This window comes from Haliaeetus albicilla, chromosome 1 (assembly GCF_947461875.1).
Source record: "Haliaeetus albicilla chromosome 1, bHalAlb1.1, whole genome shotgun sequence".
Lineage (NCBI taxonomy): Eukaryota > Metazoa > Chordata > Aves > Accipitriformes > Accipitridae > Haliaeetus > Haliaeetus albicilla.
This window is the reverse complement of record NC_091483.1, coordinates 83,993,983-84,009,144: the sequence shown is the minus strand read 5'-3', so window position 1 is coordinate 84,009,144 and position 15,162 is coordinate 83,993,983. Positions and strand designations below refer to the sequence as shown.

General features: G+C 49.9%; 1 protein-coding gene across 7 annotated transcripts in view; it reads right to left on the bottom strand.

The window, feature by feature from the left end:
- Window positions 1-381: 381 nt before the first annotated feature.
- Window positions 382-15,162, bottom strand: part of EXOC6B (exocyst complex component 6B) — a 308,884-nt gene continuing 294,103 nt past the window's right edge. For 6 of the 7 annotated variants that reach the window (XM_069797251.1, XM_069797220.1, XM_069797230.1 and 3 more), the window contains 2 exons: window positions 11,096-11,208; window positions 382-6,099 (listed from right to left, as the gene is read on the bottom strand). In XM_069797251.1, coding sequence (XP_069653352.1) covers window positions 5,973-6,099; window positions 11,096-11,208 — 240 coding nt within the window. In that variant the 3' untranslated portion in view covers window positions 382-5,972. The other variant, XM_069797267.1, reaches the window with a different exon arrangement.

Below are 15,162 nucleotides of genomic sequence, written 5' to 3'. Positions count from 1 at the left end.
CCTTAATTCCTACTCAGAATTACTTTCCCAATCTGCAAACCGAGATGTAATCAATAAGGGCAAGGCGACTACTTCTTCAACTCCAGGCTTGGGTTTAATCATGCTTATTTATGGTAGAACCCAATTAAAATAGCCACTAAATTAGGCAAAACTTGGCTTTAGCTCACAGCATGGCAATGCAACACAGGGTGCGGAAGCCAGAGCACGTTAAGGGGTTGTCTCCCCATGGGACAATCCGTAAATCTGGGTGTTTAAGCAGCAAATCTTTGCTGGTTGTACAAAATTTTGTCTTTTATGGGATTTAGGATTTTTTTTCCAGTGAGGTGAAGGCAAAGGCAGTGCCTTTGCAGCGATGCACACAGCCACAGTGAGCACAGGCACTTATTGAAACAGTTATATGCTGTATTGTTTAATAGAAGTTACAATAGGATAAATGTACAGTTGAAATCAACATGCTAATTTCTAACGCAATTTAACCTGTAAACCATGCAGTCCATTTTTTAATCAGTCCATCTCTTTTTTTCTTTTAATCAGTAGCTCTGCTAGTGAGTTTTAAGGAAAAAAAAAGTTCCCTTTAAAGTTAAACCTAATTTACTAAATTTTCCCCTTATTGTGCAACGACTTGTGCAAAAAAAGCTGTTTTCACCACATTAGTTTACAAAATCACGTCCTCCCCCCCCCACCAAAAAAAAAAAGAGAAAAGGCAACACAAGCAGCCAGTGGACAGGGAGGGATGGGGATGTGCGTGTGTATTCATGTCAAAATAAAATCAGAGGGATGAGCCAAGGCAGAAAGCAACTCGGTGCAGACCGGATTCCAGAAACCCAACCCTGGAGGTTTTGGGGTGCTTCCCCCCGAGTCGGAGGAGCTGTGGGTGGGATGGGTGCTGGCTCCGGCCAAAGCTCCCCCAGCCCAGCCCCGAGGACCCCCGGGATGCAAGAGAGGGGCTTGAGACCAGAGCAGCAGCAGCAGTTTTGGAGATGAAGCAAATCAACTGGTCCCCAGGTCAGAGCCCACGGAGGTTTTGGGGTGAATCCCTCCCAAAACACAGAGTATTTGGGTGGCTTCCCTCAAACGCCCAACTTTTTCCCGGTTGACAGCAGAGCCGGGGCCATCTTGAAGTCATTTGCGATGAGATTTATTTGTGAGTTGTGTTCCCTTCGAGCTCCCCAGCAGTGTGACAAACACACGAGTCGCAGTGCTGGGGACACAACACACACACACACACACAAACACACACAAACATGGAGCCGGAGAAAATGGGGTGCAGAGACCCCAGCAACCCCACGGCATCCAGGGATGGGACATGCATCCAGCCAAGGGCGTGGGAGGGTGGTTCGATGCTCCAAACCACTTGATGCTTCAAAAAAAAAGCCCCAAACCCAACCCAGAATTAAAGAGAAAAGCCAAACTAGGGTGTGGCGGAGAGGTAGGAAACAACCGAGGGCAAAGATTTCTCTGCCTGGGGCTTGAATATTGGTTTGAAGGGATGCTGGAGGGACACCTACCGCAAACCTCCCTCACCTGCCGCTTCCCATCATTGCCACCTCAGGGGGTAAAAGAATTTACCCTAAAACCAGCTTCAGCGCAGGAGGTGCCGACAGCAGCCGATGCCACCGGAGCGGCCCCGGCTCCATCTCAGCCTCCGCTTTCCCCGCTGTCTCCCAGCATCTTGCAAACAGTTTGGGGCCAGCATGCGAACGCCCACGCCTTCTGCCCAAACATCCATTTTCGTAGCAGCACAAAAGCAGCCAATTTTTAAGGAAACAAAACCAAAACAGCCCCTCGAACAAAGCATCAGCCAGCTTCTCCCCCCTGCAGCAGAGCCTGGAGTTGCGGTTGGATGTAGAACAAAGTGCAAAATTGCTAAGAGCATCTGACTTGAACTCCAGCCCTAGGAATTAAAAAAAAAAAAAAAGAAGAAAAACCAGAAAAAATCTCATTCTCTCTCTCACACACATGCACACACGCTAACATCTAATGGAGGCCATCCCCCTCATGTATAGGTATGGTTCGGGCTGCATGTTAGCACTTTAGAGACCTTATAAAAAATTATTCCCAACCCCCAGGCTGCCTGCACAACCCCTGAAGATTATGAAGAAGATAAGATGTGCAGATGCTTCTCAGGAAGCCAAACTTGTCTTTTTTGTTTATATTTTTTTTTTCCCCACTGGTGCTGAAATATGTTTGCTGGGTTGGGGAAAAGGTGGGGGATAACCCAGTCTCTTCTACAGCCACTGCTTAAAAAAAACCTAAGGAAGGTTCAATGTATGTACATGGAGGCGTTAATAGCAGCATTATTTGTTTTGGGGGTTGCAAATCTTCGATTACAGCAGCGGGTTCTGCCCCCGTTTCCCACCCCACTTATAAATTTATAGCAACAACCTTTCCCTCATAAGCAATACCATCCGTATCGGAGGATACCAATCATTAGTAAGAGATTTAGAGGGGATTTTAAATGTCTTCCAGGGCTTTTTAAGCAATCTGTTTAAAAGATTAATTTTATTTTGAAGGGATGGAACTGCATCTCTCGGAACAAAAAGTTAATTAGGACCAGAGCACCAAAATGCCATTTTTCATCCCGGTCTGTGACTTGCGGTTAGGCGCTTGACCTCCCGAAATCAGAAACTTGCTGAATCTTTCCCTTGGCCGAGTTTGACTTTCCCAGCAGCAAGTCCTGAGTGCCAGAAGCCGGTTTGCAGAATCCCGATCCCGGCCTCTTCAAGCAGAGCTTAAAGGAGCGAGGAAATCCATCCCGGGCAGGCATGGCAATGCCATGTCGCTCCTCTTTTAACTAAAGCTCAGTGGAGACGGGAAAGAAAGCCCAGATGTGGGATGGGGAAGGCTGGGAGCTGTCTGGAGCATGTGAAACAAGTTCTTGCCCCGAGACCCAGCTGCTTTGAGGTTTTTATGCGGGTATACCTTGTGCAATGCAATATAGCGGTCACCCTTTGGGGAAAAAAACCAGAATTTCAAGGCGGCAGCAGGAGCTGGATGCTTTTTTCCGCTCACGCTGACAGCAGCGCAAAGCCCCTTCCCCGTGTCTCGGGGACCAGAGGTGATGCTGCCCGGCGGCGCCTGCTCCTCCTCCCTTCATCCCACACCTAGCACGGAGGAGAGAGAAACCTGCAAAAGCAAAGCGCCGCCTCGCCTGGCAGCAAAGCCAACGGCTGACAAAAGCGATTAAAAATTGTGTTTGACAGTCTATCCTCCCACTAATAAAAACTGGAAATGCCAGAGTGCCTTATTTGTCATGCTTGCTGATGCTCAATGACGCCAGCATCTGTAGCAGCTTGATTCTGAAGGATTTTAAAGTGCTTGTTACTATTTAATGGCCCTTGACTGAAGTGCCCTGTGGACTGAAGCTTCCCCTGTTACTGTCACCATTGGGTAGCTGGGGTTTTTGTTTCGATCTCCAACCTCTGGGCAGGAGCTCAGGTCTGATGCTTGAACCAGTCAATCCCACCTGCTTTTGCCACCCCCTTCGCACTCTCATCCCCATGTGTCTCCCACGGTGGCACTGCCGAGGGACGGGGAGGAGGAATAAAAGTGCCCTGTGGTCCTGCAGCTCATGGGACATGTCTTGGCTGGAGGGCTGAGGGCTCTCCCGTCACTGCCAGGACCATGAAGCACAGTCTCCTTCCTTTCCCCAGAAATTTGGCGAAGAAGAGTTTCCTATCGGAGTCCAGCAAGCCAGGCAATTTTTCCTTCCCAGCTGTGCAGGTTTTGGGATGCCAAGATCCAGCTGGGGATCCCCTGGGGCTCACAGGGGCCGTGGCGAAGCCCCCAGGCTGGTTTGCACTCAGGTCCAGCATTTTGGAGAGCAAGAAAGAGGTCACCAGCGGGGAATGGACCAAGTTCATTTTCACTTGTCCTTCTGAAAGCCTTTGCTGGGTTATATGTAGATGTATCTACGACGATGATCCTTTCCTGGCCACGCTAACACCAACTTTAATTCAGCTGCTTCTTTTTCCCTCCATCCTTCTTACATGTACTTCAAAGAGGCATTAAGAAGAAAGTAACCTCTGATTCTCCCCAAAAGCAAGGAACCAGAAAGCCAAGTTTGGTTCTTCCCTCTTTTTAACGAAAATAATCCACTGGTCCTCATGGCTGGAGACTGCTGGGACAGGACAACAGCCCCAGAAGGTCATTGCTGATAATGTGCCTATTTACTTTCAGGGTTAAGTAACACGTACCCTTATCAAAAAGAAAACAAAAAAACAAGTATTGCTGAGGAACAAGGAGGGAAGATAAAGCACCATCCCCTTCATGTATCCAGAGCTTGAGTGTCAGAAGAGCTCCCCAGGCAAGAAACACCGAGCAAAAAGTGCACGTGGTCAGAGAGCAAAGGGACTGAATGCACCAAGCCAAGTGCTGCTGCCCTTCTGCACACGCCATAGGGTGACGTTTGAACGAGTCCTGCCCCTCCACAGCTTCGGGACTCTGCGCCGAGGGAGGGGAAAGAGAAGGAACCTTGCTCTGCAGGTCAGCAAAGCACCCCTCTGCTTCCAGAAGCGGTGTGAGGGCTGAGCACCCGCTGCCTTCAAATGAGGGTAGGAAATGGGCACGGGTCGTGGCCCTGCTGAAGCACCGCTGCCAGGGCTGCAACATCCACCAGGAAGATTTTAATTCCCTTTAACATCAGGGTTTGGGAGGTGGGGGAACTGGCTGGATAAGCTTTCACCTGCAGTAATTAGAGTCAGAAGGGTAATGAGAAGATAAGGGTGAAAGTTCCCTCTCGCTGTAACCTGAACCCTGGGATTAAAGACCCGTTGGTAGTGTTACCGTCCTCCTCAAAGGCTGTCTTGATTTGAGCGGAGGATGTTCGAGCACTTCCAGAGCAGAGAGGGAAATTCTGTCCGTAGGCACTTTTGAGCCGGGGGGAGCTGAGCGATGCTGCTCCCTGGGGCATCTCCTGCTCCTCCACTTTGGGGACCTCCGGGAGGCTGCAGGGCTGCTCCTTGTGCAGCACAAGCCAGGGCACTCGCGGGCTGCAGAGGGACTTTACACCATCGCACTGTGTCAGGAGGAGAGGGAAGATGGGACATCAGCATGGAAAAGAGGTGCAAAGAGAGGAAAGAAAGCCTGAACAGAGCGCCCTGGACGCTGGGAGAGCCCAGTCTGCCTTTGCACCATCCCTGCTGAGCATCCCTCCTGTCCTGCTACCCGACCGTGCTAGATGAGAGCAGCAGCATCCCAGAGCCAGGCCAGTGCCACAGGACACCCTGCCAGATGACCTTCTGGCTCTCCTTTTCCGGATCTAATTAACAAGGTAGCTCTCGAAGCCCTTCTACATTCAGCGCAGGTCCAAAAGACACCGGCAGGTCCTAGAGGTGGAGCTCAGGGGGTGGCTCTGCCGATTACAGACACGTGCAAAAGGGTTGCAGCTCTGGCCATCTGCAGCCTAAGGTGGAAATCAGCCCTTCCAGGAAAAAGAGAAGAAAAGTTGGGAAATCAGTTTGCCTCTTTTCCTACCTAAATCCAATACGCAAGCTGGCAAGACAAGCTAACGGGTGACCCTCTTTCTACACGTGTGCTTCTTTTACCGGAGCCCATGAGAAGAACCTGAAACCACGACTCCTCCCTATATTTTTTGTTTTCATTTGTTCTGCAACTGAATAAGTTAACAAAAGGAAGTCAGACCGATTCTTTCAATTTGGCTTATTAAAAAAAAAAAGAAAATAGTCTGGGTGTGAACTTCTCTCTCAGGCTTCAGGATTTACCGTCACTTTATAAACTCCTGAAAATAGGAGTTTATAATAGGAGACTCCTGACACCACCTTCACAAGCAGTGCTGCCTATCTTCCCCGGGATTGTTTAACAAGGAACGTTTTGTCATCGGGGTAGGTTTCATGAATACTATACAGGTGAATAAAAAAATACATATATTCTCTTTGAACAAGAATCCCAAGTCCAGGCATGTGGAAGGCTGCGGTGCAGGGACCGGCGCGGGCAGGAGGTCCCCAAGCCCCTCACGAGTGATGGCTGTTGATCAGGCTGCGGAGCTGCTTGGCCACGGTGTCTATCAGCTTCTGCTTGTCCCTCTCGTTTTTCCGAAACTGGGCAAAAACGTTGTTTTTTCTGCTCGTGTCTCTCATCCTGCGCAGAGCAGAAACAGGTTATGGCACAGGTATCGCTGCTCAACATTGCACCCAAGCCCCACAAAGGAATCGCATGTAAAGTGCCCATATTCAGGCTCCTGATAGAGAGAGGAGGTGACTGCATCTAAAGGCTCTGCCCCAGTTTTTGTCATGTATTTGTGTAAAGACAGGCATACCAAGCCACATACAGGCTTTACACAGTTTGCATTTTTGCTTTAAACCCCGCAAATCCCAATCAATGTCACCGTAGGGTCCACCTCTAATGCCACAATGCATGAAACCCTAAAGCCTCTCATTCTCCCCCTCCAAACAGCTTTTGCTACATCCCCAGGTCCCCTTCTGAAGTGGTAAATGACAACGCTGCAATATTAGGAGGAAATTAAAAAAATAGCATCAAATCCACAGCATTAAGGCTTCTTACTTGAAATGGTGCATTGCATGCGGCCAAGAGATGGCAGCCGGAAACGTTCAGCATTGTGAACTAAAAATATTATACAATATTATATAATTTATATTAAAGGAAGGAATCCAGCACTGGTTTTCCCCAATATAAAAATCTTCTTGAGATCTGTACTTTTTTAAAACTACATTTAATGCATGAAGTGGCGTACTCATCTCCAAGAGGTCTCCAAAAAGCCAGAGACAAGAAGAGCGGGAGGTGGGATGGGACCTGAAGGTGAAGCTGGTGCAGCTCCATCTGTCTCCGCCATGCAAAGCCGGGGATTCATGCACGCTTGCATTCACAGATGCTTATTTGGGGGGGGCCAGGTCTTGTTGCATGCTCCAAGCGTGAGCTTTACGCAGGCAGGGCATGTGCTGGGAAGGGAAACCACCCTACAAGGGCCAACCCTTCAACAGCTCCTGAAGGTATCAATCAGCCTCAACATCCAACCCGCTGGTTCTCAGCCGGCACCGCTCTTTTATAATACCACAATTTGTAAATGATTTTCTCGCTAAATCAGATCTGGCAGAGGCTGATGGCTTTGGACAAGTCACATAAGCCTGCGTTTTTGGCTTTGGGGACCTAAATGAAGCATTAAAGTGACTGGGACACAGCGCTGAGAGTCCCTGGGAAGTTGGCACTTTATCAAACCAGGGGGTTTTTGAGTTAACTGAGCCCAAATCAAACCTCTTGAAACCTATTTAACTGATTTAAAAAAAAATAAAAATCTAAGTTTTTTCATGCTTAAATCTTCCTAAAAAGAGCCAAAGGGAATCTGAAATGTTCCCAAAAACATCCAGCTTGGAACTGGAAACAAGGATAACAACTTTATCCCAAAGGCTGTTTTGCTAAAGTTATAAGTGCCCAAAGACACAGGATTACAATCGAGCTGCTTTCCCAACAGTAACAAGATAGCTTGGAGCACTATTATTCAGCAAAATAAGTATTATTTTTTTTCTTTCTCTATTTTTTTTAATCCAAGCAGGTTGCCAGCTGCTCCACCGCAAGAACCAGGGAGCGATCCTACCGATGGGAAGCGGGGTTTTCAAGTCGCACAGATTAGAGGTGTCACAGTGTCAGGAATTTTGGAAATAACCCTCCTCCCGCGGGACACCTCCGGCAGCGCTGTACAGCTCCAGCGGGTCTCAAAGCACTTTACCAGGAGGGCTGAGAGCTCTGTTTCTATTTCACAGGCGACGCAAGCGACATCAGAGGCATTGAAAGTAAACCTATACCTTCAGAAACTTCCACCCAGAGCTGTACCCATCACTCTACATCACTGCCTGCTGCAGTAACCCCAGGTAACGTGTGGGGAATTTAGAGCAGAGCATCCTCTGCCCTAAGAGCCCTCTCATCCTGGGCATCCTCGGAGCCATCTCCGATCCCGTGGGACCTGTTCAGGTTCCATGAAATCTTTTTGAAGTAACACATGTTGTACGTAAGAAAACTTTTGCAAGTGTTTTAACAATTTGAAGGGAATTGCATGGATAAAGCTGCTGGATCAGGCTGAAAAAGCAGTCAGAGCACTGATCCCACAACAAACCCACAGAGGTGGATCTGTTTAACTGGGGATGAGTGTCTGGTGGGGATGGGAGCTGCTGGAATCTTCAGACATCATGTGAAGGTAGAGGCACTAAGCTATTAAGTATTATTAATTAATTAATTTGCCCACAGGACACAAAATCCTGCAGAAGGTGGGTTGTGCTGTGCCAGGGACCAGGCAGCATCGGGAGCGGCTGCATCCTTGGGAGAGGCTGAGCTTGCAGATCCGCTCGAGGAGACCACGCCGGCTCCGGTCCTGCCATCGCAGCCCTGCAGACGAACACCGAGCCGACGCAATGTGGTTGGTGTCAAAGGCGTTCAGAAACGCCAGCCTGTTTCTTTATCAGCATTTGGCTATAGGAAGCACCCGGCCCCTGCTCAAGCAGTGCACCCAGACACCAAGAATATCGGGTTTGAAAGAGGGAGGCAATGCTTTCGAGCAGCTAAGCAGCTCTTTGGAGGATTGACACTTTTATTTCTTTAAGCGTGTGCCTGCAGAGCCCTGGGACAAGCGAGCCCAGTTTTGTAACGTGGTCCCTGTGCACTAGCGCAAGAATTAAAAGTAAGAGGAAGGGAAAGAGAGAGCTCAGCGCTGTCCCCACCCCTGTCAACAAACACCACTTTCAATAGAGCCAAGCTTTGTTTAAATTAATCTATAAGAAAAAAAAGCAACAGAGTAAAAGCTCCTCTTTTAGCTCTAATTAGTGCATTTGAGACGATAAAGTTACCGAAGGGAACCGTTTCAAAGACAGCTTGCATTTAGATCATTTAGTGCTCCATTTAAATCAAACAATAAAGTCACTGCAAGGTGAGGGTAAAAGCCCAAGCAAGCAGCATACTTACACTCGTGATATCCTATGAGAGATGTGTGATTAGGAAAAGAGATAACGATGAAAACAGGTTACAAAACGAACCAGTGGATCAGAATTTCAAGTCGCCTTGTCGGCAAAGCTCAGCTGCCTGCGGAGAGGGCTGGGGAGGTGGGCTCGGAGCGCAGAGGGGAGTGGATGTGCCTGAAGCTACGGCCAGGTCAGTGCAGAGTCTCGAGGGAGCTGGAGCTGGTGGATGATGCACGGAGACTCCCCAAAGGGCCTGAAGCCCAAGCGGGGACAGGGCAGAGCCCGCTGGAGCATGCAGGCGATGCCATGCCGGCGATGCCATGCCGGCGATGCCACGCCGGCGATGCCACGCCACGAGGATGCGGGAGATGCAAGTGCCAACCCGGTGACTCCACAGGGGCTGCCTCCAGAAAGCAAATCAGATACGTGAAGATTGCCTTTCAAATGGGAGCCCTTTTAGGGAGAAGGCTGGCAAGCCAAGCTGGGGTTTGTGGCTTTTTAATACCACCACCGAGCACGGATGCTGCACGCTCGATTACTACCTGGGGCAGATGGCCAGGAGCATGGAGCTGCCCTCCTGCTGTCCCACTGCCTTCCCAGAAACTGCCACGGATCCCAGCTCACTGCCTGCTTCCAGTTCCCTGGCTCTTCCAGCTGCTTCATGTCCAAGCTCTCAGATTTTTGATAGCTCTTTATTTTACCATTTTGTTAATAGCTCTGAACATATCTCACGCTTTTGCATCATCGATGTCAGGTTGCGAATATGTTGCAAATAACACAACATACTACACAGCACGTATAAATATGTATATAAATCCAGTGCTATAACGTATAAAAGTGCTTTACACACAGCAAATACCTATGTTTAGTCCCTGTGTACCATATTGATAACATTTGGATGTCATGAGCTGCTGTGAAATTAGCTATTCTCCTCTGTGGGAGAGGAGGCGGTACGGTCATGTGGACCACAGATAATACAGATGCAACTCCAAAGCTCAGAAGCACACCAAGGCTGGTCTTCTAAAGGTTTAGCCCTAACTCTAAACTAGTCAATTCCTCCTCTACAAGCAACGGAGAAAGAGAAGAACCCCCAAAACCAACTCAAACTCCTCCTCAGGGTCCGATTTCATGGTAAACCTAACCAAATCTAACTGCAGCTCGCTTATCCTGCCCGCTCCTCCATGCAAGACTTAGCAGTGGAGTGCCCATGGCCTGAGCTGCTTGGAAAATTATTATTTTTGGCAGGTGACTTCACTATCAGATCAGCTGGAAGACCAGCTGCGAGGTCTGATGGTAGCAAAGGGGCAGGAGTAGGGCTGATCCTCCCAATGAGAGCCTGGAGGTCTACCAGAGGAGGGGTCACCTGGGCCACCTCCTACCACAGGCACGATGGGCGAGTGGTGGCACTTCTCTCCCACGTGCTAGAGGGGTTACAAGCAAAGCAAATCCCACTCTTTGGGTTTGCAGCAAACTCACGGGCTTTCCCTCCTTGCTGTTGACTTGTAGGACTGGCACAAGCCTCCTTGCTGTCATCCCAAAGCCCTGCAGAAGCCACACAGTGCTCGCCTGGCGCGTCCCGGCACTGCTCCTCCGCACAGCTCCAGGGCTCGGGCTGAAGCTGTGCAAAGCCTATGAACTACAGGCTTCGAAGAGGCTCACGTTCAGCCTTATCAAAGAGCCTTATCAAAGAGCGTGTCCTCGCTAAGGGCAAGCTCTGGAGCACACAGCCACCTAACGACACTGTCCCTGTCCCATAGCTGGGCTTTTAGCGCTCGATCCTCTCCATGGATCCAACACAAGGGAGATACACGTGCTTGCAGGCTAGCAAATTTGAAATGATTTGGAGGGCTTGAGATACAGTGGAAGTCTGTTGTAAGACAAGGAAAACTCTACTTAAAGAGTGAAGCAAAAAGACAGACCCTCAGCCAAGTCAATGAGTTTTGATACAAAACCTGGAATTCAGGTTAGTGGGATAAAATAGGATTTTTCTATTTGAGCTCCCACTGTCCACCCAGGGGTGAAATCTTTGCTCCCTGGATCACAAGGAGCCTCCTGCTCCCCAGGCTGCTCTGTCCCAGCACTGCACGTGATGGAATGAGCTGCTAAAACACACACTTGCCCAAAGCGAGATGGGGGTGAAAACTATCCCGGGTGTCCGGACCCACACTCACTTTTCCAGCAGGATGAGGGCTGTTGTCGGGTTCACACGAAGATACTTGCACGTGGGTTGCCCGTAGTCGGCCAAATACGTCGACCAGTCCCACTGGATGAACAGATCTAGGAGCTGCAGCAGCCACGGGAAAGAAAAACACAAACAGAAATAAGATTTTTAAAAGCTGGCGAGAGAGCAGGTGGTTTATCTGAAAGCTGGCAAAGATCCTGGGCAGGTGGTGTTAACCACAAAAAATGGTTTGCAGTCTTTATTAATGTATTTAATATCATTCTGCTAATATTTAATTATTAACTTATTAATATTTAATTATTATTTTATTAACATTTACTATTAATTTATGTATGGCTCTATTAATTTAGCCACAGTACACTCCTGTTACCTTATGTCTATTTTTGGGGTGAACTAGCAGTACAGGGGCTACGAGGACTGAGACATGCTGAGGAGGCAAAGCTCCCCGCCACAAGGTTTTCTCATCACGCTTGCAATATCTCAACATCTTCCAAGCGCTTTGTAAGGATCTCTAATGATGGGAGCTCCCTGGGGAGGTGTAGGACCCATCCAGGAGCTCAGGTGTTTATCTCAGGTGAACACTGGGGGAGACTGGGTGGCCCAGGTGGTTTCCAGCTGTTTGTTACAGAAACCATGGCTGACCCCAGACGCGGGGGAAGGAAAAAAGGGATTAATTCAGCCGCCGGTGACAGTCTTTGCTCCAGACCCCCAAAATTCGCACCCAAAGCCCTTCACCTCCACAAAGGATCCCCTTGGCACCCCATCCCTCCCAGCCGATTCAGATGAGGGATAAGTAAACTACAGCCCAGGTTTCCTAAATGCCCTCTTCCACCCTACCTTTTGCATCCTTATTTTCCTTAAAACCCAAATAGGAGCTCCCACGTCTTTCCCACACGAGGACCTCCTCACCCCTGCGAGGACTTGCCTCTCCACCTACCCAAAAGAGCACAGCTGAGGACGTATGAGATGCAGCCTTCATCTCCATCATCTGAAACAGATTAATTAGGAGCGGCTGCATTTCCCCCCCCCCAACCATCTGCCTTGGAGAGCTGCTGTGACCATTGTATTGCAGGACAGGCTGCCAAGCCCGTGGACGTCTTCATCACCCGCGTCTGCGCGTCCCGGCGCCCACCACTGAAGGCCGGAGAAGGAGGACCATCCCACGGCCAAGAGAGGACCATAGAGGGCTCATTGTCCCCGCATCTCCATGGTTTTCCTGGAGGCTCCAGCACTGTTTAACAACACATCCCGCCCCGCCAAGAAGGGGATTTAGCTCCTCCGAGACCTCAAGGTACAAAACAAAAATGTGCAACAAGATTCTTTTTGACTATGTAGGTCAGGGCAAAGAAAACAAGCTGTCAGGAACAATCCCCCGGGCTGGCGGGGGGGACGGATTAGCCGGGACCTAAGAGGGCTTTTCCAGCCCTTGGTCCCGCGCGGCTTTGTACAGCGGGTCCATTGTGTTAACTACAAACCCGAGTTGAACATCACTGGCAGGAGTTTTTTCCAATAGGCACCTTCAAGAGACAACCTTAAATATGATTTCACAGGCTCTTTTCATACGGCACAGCGGGGCCAAAACTCTTCTATCGGGTTTGCCGGCTGCTGGGGGAAGCTGCATGGTTGTACAGGCTAAATCAGATCCCCCGCCAACGCACCAAAGTCCTCTTGCTGGTGGCCCTGGGGGGGGCTGAACGTGTCTCTGGCAAACCACGAGCACGGCAGCATGAGTTATTGCCGTAGAAAGTGCATGACCGGACCGCCGAGTGGCCAGGTAGCCATTTATGGGGAGTGGAAATAAAGCCCCAGAAGAAAGCGACAAAATAAGAACCAAAATAAAAAGGTGAAGATTAGAAGTGGGTTAGAAGATGAAATGAAAAGCATCGGGAGGTGTTATAAAAGGAGGCTGGGGGGGACAGCAGAGGCTCAGGGAACCGTGCAGGCGCTCAGAGGATCGGTAAGGAAAGGGCTTGGAGAAACCTCCCACGCATGTCTCTGAAAGAGCACAGCCAATCCAGCATTTTTAAGCAAAAGTTGGATGAAAGACCATCTAGAGCAGCTCGACCCTTGCTCTCCAGCTCAGGAGCTCAAGCCAACGCTTGCCATTCCCACCAGGGCCAGACGACGAGCGGCTGGGATGGCACACAGCCCTCGGTCCCACAGCCATCCCTGTCCCTCAGCTTTGCTTCAGCTCTGCTCCAACTCAGTTCAACTCAACCAGGTTGAAGCAACGCAGCTCTCCCACACGAGGCTGCCAGGCTGCTGGGCTTTGCCGGCATTGAAGGTCCACCACCACACCTTCCCTTGCGCTGGCATCGGCCTGAAGGGATGGTTGGGGTGAGTTATTTTATGGACCTGTTTTAACATGGACCTCTTAGAGCGGGTCCAGAGGAGGTCATGAAAATGGCCAGAGGGCTGGAACACCTTTGCTATGAGGAAAGGCTGAGAGAGTTGGGGTTGTTCAGCCTGGAGAAGAGAAGGCTCTGGGGAGACCTTATTGAGGCCTTTCAATATAGAAAGGGGACATATGAGAAAGATGGAGAGAGACTTTTTACCAGGCCCTGTAGTGACAGGAGAAGAAGCAATAGTTTTAAACTGGAAGTGGATTGATTTAGATTGGACATAAGGAAGGAATGTTTTAATATGAGGGTGGTGAGGCACAGGATCAGGTTGCCCCGAGAAGTTGTGGCTGCCCCATCCCTGGCATCCCAAGGTCACATTGGATGGGGCTTGGAGCAACCTGGTCTAGTGGAAGATGTCCCTGCCCATGGCAGGGGGGTTGGAACTAGATGATCTTTAAGGTCCCTTCCAACCCAAACCGTTCTGTGGTTCTATGATTTTACTCTCATCCATTATGCCATTCAGGTAGCTTCAGCTGCATGCATCGCTACAAGAGTGCAACAGGCACATTTGAGAGAAACCCCAATGACCTGGGGGTGCTGGCTGACAGCTGGCTGAACGTGAGCCAGCCGTGTGCCCAGGTGGCCAAGAAGGCCAACAGCATCCTGGCTTGTATCAGAAATAGTGTGGCCAGCAGGACTGGGGCAGGGATCATCCCCCTGTACTTGGTGCTGGTGAGGCCGCACCTCGAGTCCTGTGTTCAGTTTTGGGCCCCTCACTACAAGACAGACATTGAGGTGCTGGAGCGTGTCCAGAGAAGAGCAACGAAGGTGGTGAAGGGTCTAGAGCACAAGTCTTATGAGGAGCGGCTGAGGGAACTCAACTGAGGGGTTGTTTAACCTGGAGAAAAGGAGGCTGAGGGGAGACCTTATCGCTCTCTACAACTACCTGAAAGGAGGCTGTAGTGAGGTGGGGGTCAGTCTCTTCTCCCAGGTAACAAGCAATAGGACAAGAGGAAATGGCCTCAAGTTTCTCCAGGGGAGGTTTAGATTGGATTTCAGGAAAAATTTCTTCACCAAAGTGGTTGCCAAGCATTGGAACGGGCTGCCCAGGAGTCACCATCCCTGGAGGTATTTAAAAGACGTGTAGATGTGGTGCTTAGGGACGTGGCTTAGTGGCGGACTTGGCAGTGCTAAGTTAATGGTTGGACTCGGTGATCTTAAGGGTCTTGTCCAACCTAAATGATTTTGTGATTCTAAGTAAGCCCCATCCTAAACGTGCTCGCATCCCAGGCTGGACCTTCCCCGAGCGCTGGGAGAGCCAGACTTCCCCCAGCCGGCTCACGACAGTGACAGATAGCCTGTGTATTTTACAACTGTTTGCCCACATCCATCTTGCCCGCAAGGAAGGTCCGAGGATAGCTGGGGCCGGCACCTTTGCCCCCCCCGGTTGCCGCACGGCACAGGGCATCGCCGGCGCTTGCAGGGCTTTGCCGTGGGTCGTGCTCTGTAGGAGAGAGGTCTTGCAGGAGGAAGCCTGACGGCTCAGGGCAAGCTGTCTCGAAACGATTTATCTGTCACATAAATGTGGTTTTATTGGTTTTACTGTTTAAACTTTTCACCTCTGCTGCTAAATCTGAACGACCAAAAAAAAAAAAGAAAAAAAAAAGGAAAGGAAAAACCCGCCTGCGCAGCGGCGCTGGGCTGCGGCGGGCCT